Here is a 21,020-nt window from a genome sequence, read left to right as displayed (position 1 = left end):
GGACAGAGAAGCCTGGCAGGCTTCAGACCATGAGGTCAGACAGGACTTAGCAACTATACAAGGACAACAAATAATGATTATTCATAAGATGGTTGGCTGCTGCTGCTAAGTCGCTTCAGTCTCGTCTGACTCTGTGCGACCCCAAAGACGGCAGTCCACCAGGCTCCCCCATCCCTGGGATTCTCCAGGCAAGAACACTGGAGTGGGTTGCCATTTCCTTCTCCAGTGCTTGAAAGTGAAAGTGAAGTTGCTCAGTCCTGTCGGATTCCTAGCGACCCCATGGACTGCAGCCCATCAGGCTCTTCTGTCCATGGGGTTTTCCAGGCAGGAGTACTGGAGTGGGTTGCCACTGCCTTCTCCAAGATGGTTGGGGGCGGGCGGGGGGTTAAATCAAATACCTAAAGTACTTACAATAAAGTCTGACACAGCAAACACTCAATGTTATCTGTAATGTTACTATCTATGATAATTACTATTAGATATCTCACACATAACGTTCTATGAGACCAGAGCTGAGGAAGGTCCCAAGAGAGGGTCTAGCAAAAGATGAAGTTGGACAAAGGAGATATTGACCAGAATCTAGGGATTCTGTTTGGCTTTAACGCGGGCGTGGAAGGAGAATCATCAAACCTCTAGGATGCAAGAATGCAAATACAACAGTCAAGAACCAACAACACACCTCCCCTGCTGTTTCTGCTTTCCGCCTTCCAACTCCATTAGAAAGAAGGTGAAGTCGCTCAGTCCTGTCCGACTCTTTGCGACTCCATGGACTGTAGCCCACCAGGCTCCTCTGTCCATGGGATTCTCCAGGCAAGAATACTGGAGTGGGTTGCCATTTCCTTCTCCAGAGGATCTTCCTAACCCAGGGATCGAACTTGGGTCTCCCCCGTTGCAGGCAGACGCGTTACCGGTATTTCCCTTCGTGGCTCAAGTCGCTCCTTTGATTTTTGAGGCACCGCTAAAAAAATTCTTCCATTACTCAGTCAATTCTAATTAATACCGCGCAGGAGAGTATAGCTGCATCCTGAAGAAAGACACCCAAGCGCCACAGGAGGTGAGCGGGAGGGCGGGAGCGGAGGCACCACCGCGCTGAGTCGCCTCTCCTGGCGGCCTCCCCACCACAAACGCGCCCCCACGGCCCGCCCTCCGGCACCAGCGCCCCACGGCCGGCCGCCAAGGACCCCTCAGACTTGAGACCCCATCGGCACTCCCAGACCCGCAGGAAGCGGCTGCGGCTACGGCTACGCCGCCGCCTTCCTGCCCTCCCGCCTCCTTCGGAGCCTCGTTCCGGCGCCTCTCGCGTCTTTGTCCCACACAAGCCTACAGCCTGTCACAGCGTTACACGCCTCCCCCCTTCAGGGACGCACCGGCGAGAATCCGAAGGGAGCGACGGCCCAGGTACCAGGACTACGCGAAGTAGACAGCGACACCCCCAACGCCAGAGCATCTGAAGGCGCCCGCCTCAGCGCAGCCAATCGCGGACAAGTCCCTGGCGCGTGCGCAGTAGCTTCCTGCCGCAGTTCCGGGTCCGCCTAATTGGACGAGGTGACCGCTTCGTCTCTAATTGGACGACGTGTTGGCATAACTGCGCAAGCGCCTTCGTGTGTCTCCTCTAGCGCTCACTTCCAACTTGGTTTCGGAATTGCGGTTCATGGAGAATCCTATGGGCGGAGGAGCTTGGTGGGCTACAGTCCACGGGGTCGCAAAGAGTTGGACACGACTGAGCGACTTCACTTTCTTTCACTTTCGCAAGTTTGCTGCCAACACTCAAATATGGTGTAGATGCTAAGGCTACAGACCACATCCTAGGACACATAAAGCATATTTCTTAAATCAAGAGAACGTCTCCATGGACATGTTTGTGCAGTTTGATGGTCGTCTGAATAGCAGTATCTGCTGCGAAAAATAGTATACAAACATAATTGATTTTTTTTTTTAACCTATAGCTCTTAAGTTATGCCTTACTTTAGGAATGAGGTACAAACAAGATCTTCACGACCCAGATAATCACGACGGTGTGATCGATCACTCACCTAGAGTCAGACATCCTGGAATGTGACGTCAAGTGGGCCTTAGAAAGAATCACTAGGAACCAAGCTAGTGGAGGTAATGGAATTCCAGTTGAGCTGTTTCAAATCCTGAAAGATGATGCTGTGAAAGTGCTGCATTCAATATGTCAGCAAATTTGGAAAACTCAGTAGTGGCCACAGGACTGGAAAAGGTCAGTTTTCATTCCAATCCTAAAGAAAGGCAATACCAAAGAATGCTCAAACTATAGCACAATTGCACTCATCTCACATGCTAGTAAAGTAATGCTCAAGATTCTCCAAGCCAGGCTTCAGCAATACTGAACCATAAACTTCCAGATGTTCAACCTGGTTTTAGAAAAGGCAGAGGAACCAGAGATAAAATTGCCAACATCCATTGGATCATCAAAAAAGCAAGAGAGTTCCAGAAAAATATCTATTTCTGCTTTATTGACTATGCCAATGCCTTTGACTGTGTGGATCACAATGAACTGTGGACAATTCTGAAAGAGATGGGAATACCAGACCACCTGACCTGCCTCTTGAGAAACCTGTACGCAGGTCAGGAAGCAACAGTTAGAACTGGACATGGAAGAACAGACTGGTTCCAAATAGGAAAAGGAGTACATCAAGGCTGTATATTGTCACCCTGCTTATTTAACTTCTATGCAGAATACATCACTTTTCATTTTCATGCATTGGAGAAGGAAATGGCAACCCACTCCAGTGTTCTTGCCTGGAGAATCCCAGGGATGGGGGAGCCTGGTGGGCTGCTGTCTATGGGGTCGCACAGAGTCGGACACAACTGAAGGGACCTAGCAGGAGCAGCAGCAGCAGCAGAGTACATCATGAGAAACGCTGGGCTGGAAGAAGCACAAGCTGGAATCAAGATTGCCAGGAGAAATATCAGTAACCTCAGATATGCAGATGACACCACCCTTATGGCAGAAAGTGAAGAGGAACTAAAAAGCCCCTTGATGAAAGTGAGAGGAGAGTGAAACAGTTGGCTTAAAGCTCAACATTCAGAAAACTAAGATCATGGCATCCAGTCCTATCACTTCATGGCAAATAGATGGGGAAACAGTGGCTGACTTTATTTTGGGGGGCTCCAAAATCACTGAAGATGGTGACTGTGGCCATGAAATTAAAAGATGCTTACTCCTTGGAAGGAAAGTTATGACCAACCTAGATTGCATATTCAAAAGCAGAGACATTACTTTGCCAACAAAGGTCCGTCTAGTCAAGGTTATGGTTTTTCCAGTGGTCCTGTATGGATGTGAGAGTTGGGCTGTGAAGAAAGCTGAGCACCGAAGAATTGATGCTTTTGAACTGTGGTGTTGGAGAAGACTCTTGAGAATCCCTTGGACTGCAAGGAGATCCAACCAGTCCATCCTAAAGGAGATCAGTCCTGGGTGTTCATTGGAAGGACTGATGCTGAAGCTGAAACTCCAACACTTTGGCCACCTGATTCGAAGAGCTGACTCATTGGAAAAGACTCTGATGCTGGGAAAGATTGAGGGCAGGAGGAGAAGGGGATGACAGAGGATGAGATGGTTGGATGGCATCACTGACTCAGTGTACATGAGTCTGAGTAAACTCTGGGAGTTGGTGATAGACAGGGAGGCCTGGCATACTGTGGTTCATGGGGTCGAAAAGAGTCGGACACGACTCAGCGTCTGAACTGAACTGAATTTCGACGACTTTGTTAATAGGTTCCTTTTAGGTTCGTGAGTGCTCAGTTGCCCAGTCCTGCCCAGCCCCCTGGACTATAGCCTGCCAGGCTCCTCTGTCCATGAAATTTTCCAGGCAAGCATGCCAGCGGGGATTGCTATTTCCCACTCCTTGGGGTCTTGCGTACAAAGGGATCTAACTGGGTCTTCTGAGTCTCCTGCAGGCAGATTCTTCACTACTGCAACACCTGGGAAGCCCTTCTTTTTAGGTACCCAACTGTGGCCCAGGAGGTTAAGAATCTGCCTGCAATGCGGGAGGCCTGAGTTCGATCCCTGGGTTGGGAAGATCCCCTGGAGGAGGAAATGGTAACCCACTCCAGTATTTTGCCTGGAGAAGCCCCATGGACAGAGGAGCCTGGCGGGCTGTAGTCCACGGGGTCACAAAGAGTCAGACGCAACAGAGCGACTAAGCACACAGTGGAAACATCAGTGAACTGATGTTTTAAAAGTGGTCAAGGGCTTCCCAGGTGGTGCTAGTGGTAAAGAACTCGCCTGCCAATGCAAGAGACTAAAGGAACTCAGGTTCCATCCCTGGGTTGGGAAGATCCCCTGGAGAAGGGAATGGCAACCCACTCAAATATTCTTACCCAGAGAATCCCAAGGACAGAGGAGCCTGGTAGGCTACAAGTCCATAGGGTCGCAGTCCTAAAGAGACACGACTGAAGTGCCTTAGCATGCACACACACCTTTTAATACAGTGACTAGTTAGAAATACATAGGTCTTGGCCCCTTTAATGTGAAACTATCTCCAAACCAGGACACCATCTGTAGTATGTAGAAAAATATTCCAGTTTGAACAAAACACTTAAAAGTGTGTAAATAGAATAATTTTTATCATTTAGTATTAAATTTTACCAAATTGTAGTAGAGTAGCTATCTTTTTTTATATAATACATTGTTACAGTTTTTAGACCTTATTTTGGTAAAATTAGTGTTTTTAATAAAGATGTTATTACTTATATAACAGCATAAATTTCTGTGTTCATAGTTTAAAAGCTTGGGCTAATTTTCTACGGTAAAGATAAGGACAAAAAGCAAAGCTATGAGTGATGAGTATAATCCAAAAGAAATACAGTCCTAGTTGGAACATAGCAAATAAAATACTTTTATTTGAAAGAGTAAATTTCAACTTATTTATGTTTTATAGGTATTGTCTGTAAGGGGGAAGAAATCAACCTTACTTTTTATTCTTTCTAATAAAAATTATCATCTTGAATATTTTACTTCACTTATTATTTTATTATATTAGATTAAAATGGCTTAAAAATATATCTGCCATTTTAGTCAGAAAGAATACAACTATTTCTCAGTACTAACATAATTTATTACATAAATGATTTGTAATTGTCTGCATTTCAGTCACAGGTTAACTTTGTGCCAGTCACTATAGGTGCTGGGGGATATGTGTGTTCGTCACTCAGTCGTGTCCAGCTCTTTGTGACCCCATGGGCTATAGCTCACCAGGCTCTTCTGTCCATGGAATTCTCCAGGCAAGAATACAGGAATGAGTTGCCATTCCCTTCTCCAGGGGATCTTCCCAACCCAGAGACTGAACCTGAGTCTCCTACATTGCAGGCAGATTCTTTACCACCTGAGCCACAAAGGAAGCCCACTCGGGGATATAGCAGTGGGTAAAACAGATAAAAATCCCTATCTTTATGCAACTTTGCTTTCTAATGGACAATCAATAAAGAGCATAGATAAATAAGTAAATTATTTTTAATAATATAAAAGTAAATAAATTATTTAATATATACTGTTAGATAATGAAAAGTGGTATGAAGAGTAAAGCAGAGATGGAGGGTATTGAAATTTTAGATAAGGTAACCAGGGAAAGCCTCCCTCAACAAAGGTCCCTTGGTAATCAGGTACTTAGGGGCAGTAGGAGCACAGAGGATTTGGTGGCTGAAGCAGAGTTCAGAGTTGAGAGAGTAGTCGATGAAGTCAAAGAGATAACAAGGTAGGGAGAAATCACGTAGAAACTTGTGGATCATTATAAGGACTCTGGCATTTATTCTGAAATGGGAGGGTTTTGAGCTGAGTTAGGAGACTATTTACATAATTGCGACAAGAAACAATGGTGGCTTAGCCCTTCGTGGCTGCAGCAGAGGTGGTAACAGTTACAGTCAAGATATGTTTTGAAGGTAGAGGCCAAATCAGAGGTAGAGTGTATGAGAAAAGGAGTAAATAAAAATGACTAAGGTTTTAGGCTTGAGAAACAGGAAGATGGAGTCGCCATTTATTGAGAAAATGAAATTAGCAGAGGAGTAGTTACCATGAAGGGAATGTGAGTTCAGTTTGGATAGTCCAGATTTGAAGTGCTTACTAGACACTGGTGGAGATGTAAAGGTGCAAATCTGGGGCAACATAGGAGAGGTCTAGGTTGGAAATTTAGAGGAATCAGCATGTAATGGTGCTATCTAAAGCCATGACCCCAAGAACAAAAAATTTAACGAACAAGTAAACAATGAAGCCATGACTCTGAATGTGGACAAGATAATGAAAACAGTTTTTGAAAAAAGTCATCCTGGAGAATTCCCTAGCAATCCAGTGGCTAGGACTCAGTGTTTTCACTGCCATGGCCAGGGTTCAATCCCTGGTCAAGGAACTAAGATACCACAAGCTGTGAGGTGTGGCCCCCCAAAAAGAAAAATAAATTAAAACTCTTCATCCAGGCAATTCTATGGATACAGATATCTTTGGAGCAGAAAGGTGGTAAATTTTAGTTCCTTTCCTTCTTTAATCATTAATTAAATATTAAAATGTTATCACAAATACTTTTTATAAGGACATTATACTGTGTCCTCAGGTTCAGTTAACTTAGAACTATTGAAAGTAAAAGTAATAAAAAAAAAAGTAAAAGTAAAAAATAACTTCTAATTTTTAAATAACTTTAGAGTTTTGATAATATTGGCTAATTGATGAGCCAACACCAGCATCACAGCTGAACATTTCTACGAGGGGGAATGGAGAGGGGGGAAAATAATTTGAATACCTCCTTTTCATGGCATACCCTTCCTTTTTCAGTTGTGTTTATTCTACTTGTCTCTTAGTCACTACATTTCCTCAATTTTGGACTGCTACTTTGTACTTCAGTTGTACAATAAATGTGTATAATAACATCTCTTCTGATTCATCCTCTCCAGTATACACATTCTGAATTGTACTTTACTTTTTTATTTTTTTACTGAAGTATGGTTGAATTACAATGTTCTGTTAATTACTGCTGTACATAAAAGTGACTCACCTATATGACAAATATACATTCTTTTTCATATTCTTTTCCATTATGGTTTATCACATGAATCCCATTTTATACTTAAGAGTATGGAACAAAATAGAGGCCCCACTGATAATTTGTTCATATCACATAGCAAGTTAATGAACAGGAAAGTCAGGACTAGTGCCTACCCTTTTACATTTCCAATTTTTTATGTCTTTTCATTAAAATGAGTTTGGGAGAGAAGCAGCTTTTTAAAATTCCACACACATATGGAGCAGTTTTGGGATGATATTTGCTATAGATGACTTTGGCTTACAAATGAATTCCTTCTGATTTCTTATTTAAAGTAAACAATGAATCCAGAGGACCCTAAATTAGTCTAGCAGAGTCAGACACTTCTGAGAGACTGAACTGAACTGAACTGAGGTGCCGGGGACCAGCCCCGGTGGATCCAGGGAATTCGAAGCGGGGACGGCGTCGGCGAGGATCAGGAAACAACTGCTTAATTAAACGTTAATTAAGGATATAAAGAGTAATAGAATAAGGATAGCTCAGTGAAGAAATTCAGTGGAGAAAAGAGGCTGAATAATTCAGCCAGAAGGTAAGAGAAAGAACGACATGGTGAGACCAAGTTTCGGTGAACAAGGCCCGCACTTTATTTTCCAAAGTAGTTTTTATACCTTAAGTTATGCATAGAGGATAATGGGGGAAGGGGTAGAGTCATGCAGCAAGCCAGGCTTTCTTCCTGCAAACTTATCATATGCAAAAGTTTAGGTGATTTGCATCATCTTCTGGCCCGGAGGCCTTTTCCTCTAAAGGTGATTATTCTAAAGTCAGGCGCCAGCCTCCAAAAAGCATTAGATAAAGTTGCATTCCTACAGAGCAAAGGTGTGGTGGGCTATAACAAGAAAAAGAATTAATTCAAGGGTCCCAGGTTACAAACATTAAAGCTACTATTTACACCAATTATATTAATCAATACACTGCCAGGGACACAGCAGGTAAGGGATATGGAGACTTAGCAGCAAACATTGGCCCAACAAGTGAGAATCCCTTCACCAATACAATTTCTAATCAATCTTTTAACTGCTCAAAGGAATCTGTATTTAGACAGTTTAGAACATCTCATGCCTCTCACAGTTTGGAGGCTCTGAGCAATCACATGTGGCCGGAAAAACCTATTCAGGCAGGCTAGAGGACTTCCAAGGGAGTTTGTAGATTGAAACACTGTCACACCCAGGAATTATTAACTGCAGCTGTAAGCTAACTCTTTTTTCAGAGAGGTAGTGGGGGACAGCCCCCCGTAAAGTCAGAGGTGTAGGTGAAAGCACAAAGCAGAAAGTAGGCAGACTCTGGTTTTGGGGGTAGATTGCTCGAGAATTTCCAGGGAGACTCCTGAGGCTTGATCCCGCCTTTGCGTATGTCAAGCCTCCTTCCTCATGACCTTTGCCACGGGCGGAGCTCGCTCCCCACACTGAGGTATCCTCAAAGTGTTATTTTGTAATGACCCTATTCTGGCTAGTGTATTTATTATATATTCTTGGTTTTTTTGTTTGTTTGTTTGTTTCTATTTATTTTTTGCTATGCCATGTGCAGGACCTTCATTCCCTGACCAAAGATTGAACCTGGGCTACAGCAGTGAAAGCACCAAGTCCTGACTTTTTAAAAAAGTCAGATGTGTACCTTAACTTCCAAAATCCAGTGACGTAGGCAGAGCAGAGAAATTTAACTCCAAAGTACTTCTTCACAGCATCCTGTCCTGCACATTCAGTTCAGTTCAGTTCGGTTGCTCAGTTGTGTCCGACTCTTTGTGACCTCATGAATTGCAGCACGCCAGGCCTCCCTGTCCATCACCAACTCCAGGAGTTTACCCAAACTCATGTCCATTGAGTCGGTGATGCCATCCAGCCATCTCATCCTCTGTCATCCCCTTCTCCTCCTGCCCCCAATCCCTCCCAGCATCAGAGTCTTTGCAATGAGTCAACTCTTCACATGAGGTGGCCAAAGTATTGGAGTTTCAGCTTTAGCATCAGTCCTTCCAAAGAACACCCAGGACTGATCTCCTTTAGAATGGACTGGTTGGATCTCCTTGTAGTCCAAGGGAGTCTCAAGAGTCTTCCCAACACCACAGTTCAAAAGCATCAATTCTTCAGCGCTCAGCTTTCTTCACAGTCCAACTTTCACATCCATACATGACAACTGGAAAAACCATAGCCTTGACTAGACAGACCTTTGTTAGCAAAGTAATGTCTCTGCTTTTGTATATGCTATCTAGGTTGGTCATAACTTTCCTTCCAAGGAGTAAGTGTCTTTTAATTTCATGGCTGCGGTCACCATCTGCAGTGATTTTGGAGCCCAAAAAAATAAAGTCTGACACTGTTTCCCCATCCATTTCCCATGACATTAGTTAGGCTCAAATAATGTTTTAAATTATTTAATTTGAATTGCCATACTTGAAAACTGATCACACATCAATAATCTAGATTTTTGGCTTTCTCTTTAAGAGTCACCAGCACATCCATTAAGATAGATATTATTAAACGAAAAGAAAGTTATTATTAAATGAAAAGAAAGTCTTGCTCTCTGGCCACAGGCCTGTACCGCCTGCCCTAGAGTCCACCTCCGGCCCCCGGAGCTCTCCACAGTTTCCCGGACTGGAAGCCTCGAGAATACAGCGAGGCTGCGGTGGTTCCCATGCGAAGGACAGTGACTTAGCCTGTCAACGTAGGCGAGAAGGAGCGGCCATCACGCTCCAGACCAAGATCCGTGCGCCCGGCTCTGTACTAGACGGCTGGTCAGTGGGGGAGACCTGCAGGTGTGGCTCGTCAGGACTCGTGTCGGGAGAGAACATTCCCGAACCCCGCTGCTATCATGAGTCTCCAAGCCGAGATGGGCGTCCTGCTGGGGAGCCGGGCGCACCGTCCTCCAGCCAAGCGCACCCGACTGAAGGCAGGGCGCCTGCCCGACTCAGCACAGCGGCCAAGCTCCGCCAGTCTCAAGGGCAGCACTGCTGCTGCTAAGTCGCTTCCGTCGTGTCCGACTCTGTGCGGCCCCATAGACGGCAGCCCACCAGGCTCCCCGTCCCTGAGATTCTCCAGGCAAGAACACTGGAGTGGGTTGCCATTTCCTCCAATGCATGAAAGTGAAAAATGAAAGTGAAGTCGCTCAGTCATGTCCAACTCTTCGTGACCCCATTGGAGCCCACCAGGGTCCTCCATCCATGGGATTTTCCAGGCAAGAGTACTGGAGTGGGGTGCCATTGCCTTCTCCGCAAGGGCAGCGCTATTGCTAAGTCGCTTCAGTCGTATCCGACTCTGTGTGACCCCATAGATGGCCGCCCACCAGGCTTCCCCATCCCTGGGATTCTCCAGGCAAGAACACTGGAGTGGGTTGCCATTTCCTTCTCCAATGCATGAAAGTGAAAAGCGAAAGTGAAGTCGCTCAGTCATGTTCGACCCTCAGCGACCCCATGGACTGCAGGCTTCCAGGCTCCTCCATCCATGGGATTTTCCAGGCAAGAGTTCTGAAGTGGGGTGCCATTGCCTTCTCCGCAAGGGCAGCGCAGAGCCTGGCAAATCGTGGCCTTGGGACTGTCCTCAAATCAAGATCTTTAGGCTTATGATGTTGTGTGACACGTTGGTGTGTTGAAAAGCAGTAGTTGTGTGCATGAATCAGCAGCGCGAAGACGGTGGGTGAGTGTGTTACATAAGTGTGAGCAGAGACCTCGTGGAGTCTGGAGGCTCCAGGGAACCCGAGGGTGACGGAAAGTCCAGCGAAGAGGACCGGCATGGGGTGGGGGAGGGGGTGCGGTGAGAAGGCAAGAAGTCATCCTAAGGCAGCAGTGTCCATCTAGGGTCCTTGTCCTGAAGTCTTCCAGCCCAGAGGTCCCGGGAGCTGCACCATTTTGTGGGCATGCCCACCCTAGTCCTGAGCTGTAATTGGATTATCCGCCCCCAGCCAATGGGGAATGTAGATGAGGTTCAGGAATTAGGGCTGAGAACAGGGGTCTCACAACTGAAACTTGGGAACACATGTTTTCAGCACAAAGTGTTACAATGAATGGAAGGATTTCATGCATTTGTCAAGGAGGGTGTCCCCATGTTGGCAAAACTAGATAATGAATGGGTCTTTTGAATTTAAAGTCTTGGTGAGTAACGTGGACAAACTACAATCTTCGTGTTGGTAGAAATGCAAAATGGTACAGGCACTATGGAAAACAGTATGGAAAGCCCTAAAAAACTTATAAAAAGAACTACTATATGACCCAGCAGTCCCGCTTCTGTGTATACACTCAAGAATTCAAAGTAAGATCTTGAGCAGGTATTTGTATACCCACATTCATAGCAGCAGCATTATTCATAATAGCCAAGTGGAAGCAACTCTAATGTCTTATTGACAGATGAATAAACAAAATGTGGCATATACATACAATGGAATATTGTTCAGCCTTATACAGAAGGAAATTTTGACATGTATTACACAATGGATGAACATTGTGGACATCATGCTAAATAAAAAAGACAAATGCCACTTATGAGTTACATAGTTAAATTCAGAGACAAAAGAGAAAAATGGTGGGTGCCAGGGGCTGGAGGAAGAAGGGATTCGGAAGCTGTTGTTTAATGGATTTCACATGAGCAAAATGAAAAAAAGGTCCTGGGCTTCCCCGGTGGCGCTAGTGGTAAAGAATCCGCCTGCCAATGCAGCAGACACAAGAGATGCAGGTTCCATCCCTGGGTCGGGAAGATCCTCTGGAGAAGGAAATGGCAACCCACTCCAGTATTCTTGCCTGGAAAATTCCATGGACAGAGGAGCCTGGCAGGCTACAGTCTATAGGGTTGCAAAGAGTCAGACATGACTGAGCACACACACTTAACTCTACACTAAAATGTGGTTAAGATGGCAAATTTTTTTTTAAAAAATTTGTTTTTTTAAAACACAAATTTTTTTTTGTTTTTTTAAAACACAATTAGTATTTTTTTAATTTTAAAACAGAACATTAAAGAAATTTTTTTAGAAGATGCATCATCTTTGGATCTGTCAGTTTTCCAAGGTAGCAACCAGGTGAAGCTGAAGAGTAGTTTAATGCAGCAGGCCCTCTCCAGGGCCACCACCTCCAACTAAGTCTCCTGGCTTTCTCCCTTGTGCCAAGGCCAAAGTGTCAACTGCCAACGCTTCCCCAGTTCTCTCTTCTTCACCTGGTCCTCTTCTCTCATTTCTGTTACTTTCAAGGCCACTGCTAATACTTAAAGAGTTTGCATCCTTTTCTCTAGCTCATGAATTTACAGGATGTTTGTAAGGTCTTGTTCATTACTTCCCAATCTGTCCTTTTAATTTAAAAATAAAGATCACATGCATCTAACTTTTCCATCCTAACTAGTCTTTATACAAACAATTCCAAAGATGTTATGTATGGTCTAACAAGTATAACTGTTAATATCAAGTCTTTTCTTTTGTTCCTTTGGCTATTTTAAACATATACTTACTTCAAAAACTCAATAATAAAATCAGTTTGAAATGTATTAGCTGGATTATTCAAGAATTCCAAGTTGTTCCATGTTCATACACTCACCTACTTACTTTTTAGAAGACGACAAAAAACTACACACACACAAACTTGCTTAGGTGATTTTCTACTAGATTATGAACTTTTGGGGGTTAGAAACTGCATTTTATTCGTCCTTATATTCCCTAGACTGTACTAGGGAACATGGAACACAGCAGACACTTAGAAAACATACTCTTGTTCCTACGTTCTCAATCTCGATGTTTTTGCCATTTTTTTACACTAAGCAATAAAACTAAACTGGACCTAGTGCTGCTTCACACACCCTGATTACTACCAGCAACACCGCTTCTAAATAAAGCATAGCAATATTTCGGAGCATTTTTTTCTTCTTCTTACAAAACAAGTATAAATCATTCTGTCAACTCCTTGTGTTACTAATAGAGTATCTTATCCTCAAAGGTATTTCAAGTTTTTCATTAATTTCTAAACACTAAAACTTCTTCTAAAATCTCTTATGTAAAAAGGTTATACAAATAACATATAAAACTATTCTACCAAAGTACACATAAATCTGACGTTCATTTTTGAAGCTATGAGGTCCTACACACACATCTAAATGTATACGACAAGAACCATCGCCCAGCACCTATCTGGCTCACTTTTTTTTTTTTGGCTGCACTGGGAGTTCACTGATGCACACAGGCTTTCTCTAGTTGTGGCCATCGAGGGCTCCTCTCTAGCTGCAGAGCGCAGGCTTCTCACTGTGTTGGCCTCTCTGTTGCAGAGCATGGGCTCGAGAGCATAAGGGTTTCAGTGGTTGTGGAATATGAGCTTAGTTGCCCTGGGGCAAGGACTTAACTCATGTCCCTTACATTGGCCAGCGGATTCTTAACCACTGGACCACCAGGGAGTCCAAGAAATACAACTATTTAAACAATTATTTTTACATATATTTGTGTCAGACATTAGGGACAAACTTCAATTTCTATCCAATGTGAAAAATGTGTATTTAGAGAAGATGAGTTTATTAGTTTCAGGATTAAAAGGGGTTTAGGTTATCTTGGGTTTTTGAGGCCACTAGTTATGAAAAGATTTCCATTATCTTTCATTTAAATATCTTTAGAATTGAGCTTTACTCCAGGGTTTTCCTAGCAAGCAAATTTTCTATTCACTCACAAACAGTTTTGACGAAACAGTGTGATAAAGGGATGGAATGAGACTCATACACTCCTTGTTTATGAGAACTCTATATTTTATGCCAGATTATATAAACTCAGTATGTTATCTCTTGGGAAAAATATGACTATTTTCTCAAAGTGTAAATTTTATTTCTGTATATATAAAGTACAGATTTTATTAGATGTCTGATTCCCAAAATAACAGTATTAGGATGTGCCTTATTTTAGGTTCTAAAAAACTGCATAATAAAATAGTATAAGTAGGTATAAAGCTAAAACACAAAGCACATACCATTTTTACCTAGCATAAAGGAGAATGTCATGTTTCTTTTTGTACAGCCAAAAGGTTTCCAAAACTGTGCACTCGGTTACCCTAGGAAATTAATAGGTGTGCCACAGGACATTTTAAATTTCTGCGTAGAACACAGCTGTTGCACACGACACAAAATGCTAGCTCGAGGTAGTTTACATCTTCAACATTAGACCGCATCCTTTCCATGACAGTATGTCTTTGCAAAACTGGACTTTCTGCAGTTGAGGTAAGTACTATACAAAAAGCACAGTGGAACAGAATATTGGCAGTGTTTAAGCTGATTCTAAGGTTTGAGAAATTGTGTAGCAACCACAATTACTTGTGGTCAGGACACAAATTCTTATTGTTTGGACCTAATAGCCTAATAAATGGAATTATTAGACACTTCTTTTGGCCGAGGTATACTGTAATACAACTGAAACAGTAAAGGGTACCGTAAGCTAAGAAAGTATCGAGGACGTCTGTGGTATAGGCGAGATACACACTAAAACAAAACCGTCATTTCACTGTTCATTTTTAACCTAGGAAATTTCCTAAACAGCCATTTAAGAAGAGAACAAAATATATACAAACATACATACAAAGTTTCCATTTTTATTGAAATCTTGTGTTAGGTATCAAACAAAATTTGCTTTCTTCAGATAAAAATATTCTCTCAGATGTATCCAGGTAACTGCTAAGCCTAAATTGGTCCTCCAATGTCTTGTTTTTACTGTCCTCGTGAAATGTTCATATGCACTTAGGATGTTCCCAAGAATATTTATCGTGTAAAGGACCGTACGTGGCGACCTCTACCGCTGCCTCCACTAACAAACTTTCCTCTCGAGCCTCCACTGCCGCTATTTGCACTTGCCCAGGAAGGCCCAAGCCCCCCACGACCTCTGGAAGCACGGTCACGAGGGCTTGGGCGGTAGCCTGTAAAAGAAAGAATATGATTTTCAGTTGCAACATCTTTCCCTTTCCCATTATATAAATACAAAGCTGGGACACCACACTCAAACCAAGACTACTGCTTGCTCCTTTTAATATTCAAGTGCAAGTTCTGTGACTGTGTTGAAGACCACTTTAAATCGTTAAATTGTCTAAACCAAGAATTACATCTCAAATAAAGCTATTATTTTAAAAATGTGTATTTGGGACTTCCCTGGCAGTCCAGTGGTTAACAATCTGCGCTTCCACTGCAAGGGCACAGATAGGGGAAATTAAGATCTCCCATGCCTTATGGTGTGGTCCGAAAAAAAAAAAGTGCATTTGAAACCAAAAGCTATATCTGACCAGAGAATTTCAGACTTGATATAGGAATGTTTTAGAGGGGAACAAAAGGTTATATATTACATACATAAGATCATCCTGTAACAGAAAAGAAAATAATTGACCCTTGAACAACTCGAGGGTTAATCCAATATAATTTACGTTAGCCCTCATATCCAGAGGTTCCTCTGCATCCTTATTTCAAACCATGAACCATATTTACTGTTAAAAAAAAATCTGCCTATAAAAATGGACAACCCTTGCAGTTCAAACCTGCGTTGTTGAAGAATCAAACTGTATACTCCATGAAGATATCTCAGTTTAGTCAACATGAAACCACTCAGATTATACACACAGTTCAGAATCTAAAATTTTGAGAATTTATACAGAATATGTACACTGGGCACTCACTCACAGACATAAAATTACACAGACTTCAGAATTATATGCCTACATTCTAAAATATTCTCTCCCAGAATGAGAATATATGACATTCAACAATCTGGAAAGGATGATTCGCCTCCCTCCTCCTCAGCAACAGCAAGAAGGAAGAGCGTGTACCTGTGGAACTAAGTGGTCGTAATGGTGGAAGAGGACCCCTGTTAAAATTGCTCTGGCCTCCACGACTTTCATTGTAAGTTCCTCGAGGAGTATTCTGAGCACTCCAACTGGAGCCTCTTGTTCCCTCCCGACGACTGTAGTTTCCTAAACATAGACAACACAATCAAAATGTACTTTTACCACAACTCTTCAACTGGATTAAGGAAGATATGACATGTTTTTCTTAAATTTTCAAAAGCAATGGAAGAGCAAATATGGAATTTTGTACATGAAATACAGGTAAGAGTGGCAGCATTATATACAGTCAGGAGCAGAGGCTCTGGAACCAGACTGCCAGGGTTCAAATACTAGTTCTGCCTGTTATATTTTATGTGTCCTGGTCAGCTAACTGACAAGTTTTCCCTTCTGTTAACTGAGGGTACTAAAAGAATCTACCTCATGAGGCTGATGAGAGTATTATATGTCAAGTGTTTAAAATAGTTCCTAACACAGCTATGTGTTCACTATTACTGTAAATATCTATTATCTTTGGCTCTCATCCTCTCAACTCAAAAGCATGAAAACCTGTCATCATCCACTAGTAGAATATAATTTCTGTAAGTTTATACTGTAGAAATTCAGGTTCTAAAATCTTGAAACATTGAAAATAGATTAAATATAACATTAGGAAGCACGCAGATAAAAGAATCGATGATGAACTACACAGAACAATCTTAAGGGAACTGTTGGTAAGGACAACTGTGAAAATAATGTATGGATATTATTCAGAAAGGATACACACAATTTTCAATGCAAATAGGAAAAAAGTTAGGCAAGACTTTTTTTAAGCTCAACAGTAATTATGTAGTTAATCAAAAGTTAACTTGAAGATTTTTTCACAGAAAACAACAAAATTCTGTAAAGTAATTATCCTTTAATTAAAAAATAAATTAATTTTTAAAAAAAGATTTTTTCCCATCCAATAAAGTACTTTGCAAATGGTACCATTGGTCTAGATCTAGCTTAATTATAGCAACAAAAAAATACTTTATTTGAATCACTTCTATTCAACAGTCTAATACTGGTAGAACTCATTAGAAAACATATATTAAATAGTTACCTTTACCTTAGTCTCCAAAATTTACAAACAGCTTATGACACTTAAGAGCATCAAAACAAACAATCCACTCAAAAAAATGGGCAGAAGACCTGGAGAGACATTTCTCCAAAGTGGACATACAGATGTCTGACAGGCATGGAGAAAGATGTTCAGCGTCACTAGTTACTAGAGAAATGGAAATCAAAACTACAGTGAGGTATCACCTCATACCAGTCAGAATGGCTGTCATCAAAAAATCCACAAACAACAAATGCTGGAGAGGGTGTGGAGAGAAGGGAACCCCCTACACAGCTGGCGGGAATGTAAACTGGTACAGCCACTATGGAGAACAGCATGGAGGTTCCTTAAAAAATTGAAAAAGAGCTACCATATGACTCTGCAATGCCATTCCTGGGCATATATCTGGAGAAAAACATGATCTGAAAGGACACGTGCACCCCAATGTTCACTGCAGCACTGTTTACAATAGTTAAGACATGGAAGCAACCTAATTGTCCATCAACAGAGGACTGGATAAAGATGCGGTACGTATGTGTATACGTGTGTGTGTGCGTGCTAAGTCGCGTCCGATTCTCTGCAACCCTATGGACTACAGCCCTCCAGGCTTCTCTGTCCATGGAATTTTCCAGGCAAGAATACTGGAGTGGGTTGCCGTTTCTTACTCCAAGAGACCTTTCTGACCCAGGGATTGAATCTGTGTCTCCTGTATCTTCTGCATTGGCAGGCAGGTCTTTACCACTAGCGCCACCTGGGAAGCCCATACACATACACATACATACATACATATATACATGGTGTGTGTGTGTATACATATATATACACACACACATACATATACACACATATACACACAATGGAATATTACTGCCATTAAAAGGAGTAAGATAATGCCACCTGCAGCAACATGGATGGAATTAGAGTGTCATACTGAGTGAAGTGAGTCAGACAGAGGAGAAGAAATATTATATCCCCTTATATGGGGAATCTAACAAGAAATGATACAAATGAACTCACTTACAAAACAGGAGACTCAGACTCAGAAAAACAACTTAAGGTTGCGGGGGAGGGACAGTTAGGAACTCTGGGAAGGTCATGGACACACTGTTGTATTGAAAATGGATAACCAACAAAGACTTACTATACAGCACATGGAACTCTGCTCCACGTGCCCGCCTGGATGGGAGAGGGGTTTGGGGGAGGATGGACATATGTATATATGTGGCTGAGTCCCTTTGCTATTCACCTGAAACTACCAAAACATGGTTAAACGGCTACACTCCAGTACAAAATAAAAATTCAAAGTTTAAAAAAAAGTAGTTACCTTTTGAAGCAGGTGGTGTGAAAAACCTATTCTGACTGTGAAAAGCACCCCGTCCTCCCCGATTGCCTGAAAATCCACCACGAGAGGAGATCTTCTGCGACACTTTGAGTGGCCGTTTTGGTGGTGGTATCCCATCTTGAGGGACCACTTCTTTACTTTCAGCTGCAACAAAGTCATCCACATGCATAGATGGTGGTCTGCTTGTGTTCTGTTTCCTCTGACGAAAAATATCATGGGGTCGTATACCCTGTCCAAAGCCTCCCCTGCCCCTTCCTCTTGGTGGTGGCACAACATGAGCTCGCTTGGCAGGTTCAATGTATTCAGATTTTCCACTATTAAAACAAAAGCATTCCATGAACACCTCTCTTTTACACATTTCCAGCGAAAACATAAGTCAATCTTTGCAATACTGAAAACTGCACTATCAATTATTTCTTATCCTAATCATGTTAAATTTGCAAATATCCCTGCTACCTTCCAGGGAAACAAGAAAACAAGTGAAGAATGGTACTCAACATTTTACTGATATGACTACAACTTTTAAGAAATAACCCAGTTCACTCTTTTTCAAATCTTCTAAACTCTCATAAAGTCTAATAATATAACAAATGGATCAGGTATGTCCTGGCCAAATTATTATCTTTTAAAAAAATTCAAGATGATATTTATGACTCAAATATTACATCAGTGTCCTTTTCCCTTTAATAGTCACGTGTTTTAAATTACACTAAAATAAATAACCTTACTTGATTCCAATCAAGATCTTCAGCAAAGTATATTTTACCTTGAAGTTATAAAGGTCTCGTGCTTGTGCTTCCCAAGTTTGAATCCTTTAGTCGTCTTGGTTCTTCCAGGAGATGACGGCTCTGACAGAAACGAGCGCTCTAATTCTGAGTGTAAGTCAAAGTCACTACAACATTTTTCAGAGAGCTCAATTAAGTCAACCTTTACCTGCAGTCATAAAAACGAAACAAAATGAAAAACAGACCTTAAATGCAGCATATTCATGCAGCATTATACTTTAAATGTAACTATTAATGTAACATTTGAATATAGCAATTCCAATTTCCTATAAACTATATTTGATTCTCATAAGAAATTACAGGTCAGCCTCTTTCCTTCATCTTTTCAAAAAGCAACATCATTGGTAGTTTAAAAAAAAGAAAGTCTTAGGAATTCAGCTGCTTTTATTTCAGGGGTTGGGGGTGGGAAGTTAGCATTCTTACTCAAAGGAGGACTATTAGTCTGAGATCTTTGCTGCCTGACAAAGAACTCAGGGTTTCTCTATATAAATTAACAATGGAGTATCTCCAGAACTTTCCAAAAGAATCTGAAATAACACACTCCACAAGCCTTGTACATCACTATGTTATAAAAGAATTCTGTACCACAGATCCCCAAGTTTAATGAATTTAATGAGGTTCCAACCGAAGTCAACTTTCAGAGAATGAAAATTATGTTTAACTTAGGTTTTATCCACATTAATTAAACCTAAAAGACCAAAGTTGTGGCTGCCATCATCCTCCCTAATACATCTATGAGAAGCATAAAACAGACTCCTTTAAAATCTTTATTTATACTTTTATCTATACAGTATTAAGTTAATGAATGTCAATTCCTGTTCGCACTATATTCCTTTAGCAAATGTCTTTTTACATTTCCCCAAATTAAGAGCAGATACCACAACCTATTCTCCTTAAACCCCAATACAGAAATCAATTATAATTTTGTCAGATACTATTCTCTATCCTACAAATATAAGAAACCAAAGTGCTTCAGAGTACTTATGCAAAAACATGATTTTCCCCTCATTCTCAAATATACAGACCATTAATTAGAAAGAGGCAAAATCAGTAGCATAAAAAAAAATAGTCCTGGACACCATTAAGTGGGCATCTGACATAAAAATAGTGCAGTATAATCCTAAGACAGACTTTTGACAGCCATAAAATGTCATCTATTTTAGTGCTAACAACATGCAAAGAAACAAAAAAAAATCAACAATTTTTCCCTAAATATTTAGTAATAAAATTATACCAAATCCAGATCTGTATCAATCTCCTCAGCCTGAAATGGAGTGAACCACATAGATTTCAACTGATCATCCATGACATCAGCTAGCACATATGCAGTTCTAGAATAGAAAAAGTATTTCTTAAAAAGCAGAATTCCAAAATCAAGTATTTTGGCTTAACTTCTAAGTAAAACCTGTGAACAACAGAATTAAAAATATTACCCTCTAAAATATTAGCAAAATTAGCACTTCTAAAAAGACTCCTTCAAAAAACTACTTAAGAATTAAGTATCCTTAAAAACTAGCAACTTGGAAATTAATCCTTTTGTAACAAATTTTGATTTTTCAATAAAATAAAACAGAGACCTAGCTTTCTTTCCAAAAAGCCAAATTTATAACAGTATACCAATGTGCAATTTTTCTAAATTTAGAGAATAATTTCACCACATTAAACACTCATTATCTCTAGAAGGACAGTGCTCCAAAGATCAAGAGGCATAGCCTCTAGACCAGGGATCAGTAAACTATGACTCTATTTGGCCAACTTGCTTTTGAATAGCCTGCAACCTAGGAATGGGTTCCACATTTTTAAAGCTTTTTAAAGAAAACCAAAAGAAACAAGCAAAAAGCTATAGAAGTGTGTGCAGCAGAGACTGAGTGTGGCCTGCAAAGTCTAGATTTTTCTTGCCTAGCCCTCACGTGTGTGCTGCGCTGTGCAGGCTCCTCTGTCCATGGTATTTTCCAGGCAAGAATACTGGAGTGGGTTGCCATTTCCTACTCTAGGGAAATCTTCC

The 21,020-nt window shown here is 41.4% G+C and overlaps 2 protein-coding genes across 5 annotated transcripts in view; both read right to left on the bottom strand.

Annotated features, from left to right (window-relative positions):
• Positions 1 to 1,494, bottom strand: part of RAD54B (RAD54 homolog B) — a 119,948-nt gene extending 118,454 nt beyond the window's left edge. For 2 of the 3 annotated variants that reach the window (XM_070802893.1, XM_070802895.1), the window contains exons 1-2: positions 1,368 to 1,466; positions 680 to 958 (exon numbers count right to left, since the gene is read on the bottom strand). In XM_070802893.1, coding sequence (XP_070658994.1) covers positions 680 to 798 — 119 coding nt within the window. In that variant the 5' untranslated portion in view covers positions 799 to 958; positions 1,368 to 1,466. Of the gene's footprint in view, positions 1 to 679; positions 959 to 1,367 lie in introns of all 3 variants that reach the window. The other variant, XM_070802894.1, reaches the window with a different exon arrangement.
• A 13,060-nt stretch (positions 1,495 to 14,554) lies between these two features.
• The window catches only part of VIRMA (vir like m6A methyltransferase associated), a 63,401-nt gene continuing 56,935 nt past the window's right edge, over positions 14,555 to 21,020 (bottom strand). For both annotated transcript variants that reach the window (XM_019973766.2, XM_019973767.2), the window contains 5 exons: positions 20,250 to 20,346; positions 18,997 to 19,163; positions 18,213 to 18,544; positions 15,793 to 15,936; positions 14,555 to 14,895 (listed from right to left, as the gene is read on the bottom strand). In XM_019973766.2, the coding sequence (XP_019829325.1) occupies positions 14,741 to 14,895; positions 15,793 to 15,936; positions 18,213 to 18,544; positions 18,997 to 19,163; positions 20,250 to 20,346 (895 nt within the window). In that variant the 3' untranslated portion in view covers positions 14,555 to 14,740. The remainder of the gene's footprint in view (positions 14,896 to 15,792; positions 15,937 to 18,212; positions 18,545 to 18,996; positions 19,164 to 20,249; positions 20,347 to 21,020) is intronic.

Source organism: Bos indicus, chromosome 14 (assembly GCF_029378745.1).
Source record: "Bos indicus isolate NIAB-ARS_2022 breed Sahiwal x Tharparkar chromosome 14, NIAB-ARS_B.indTharparkar_mat_pri_1.0, whole genome shotgun sequence".
NCBI classification, from domain to species: domain Eukaryota; kingdom Metazoa; phylum Chordata; class Mammalia; order Artiodactyla; family Bovidae; genus Bos; species Bos indicus.
This window is presented reverse-complemented; position numbering and strand designations above follow the sequence as displayed.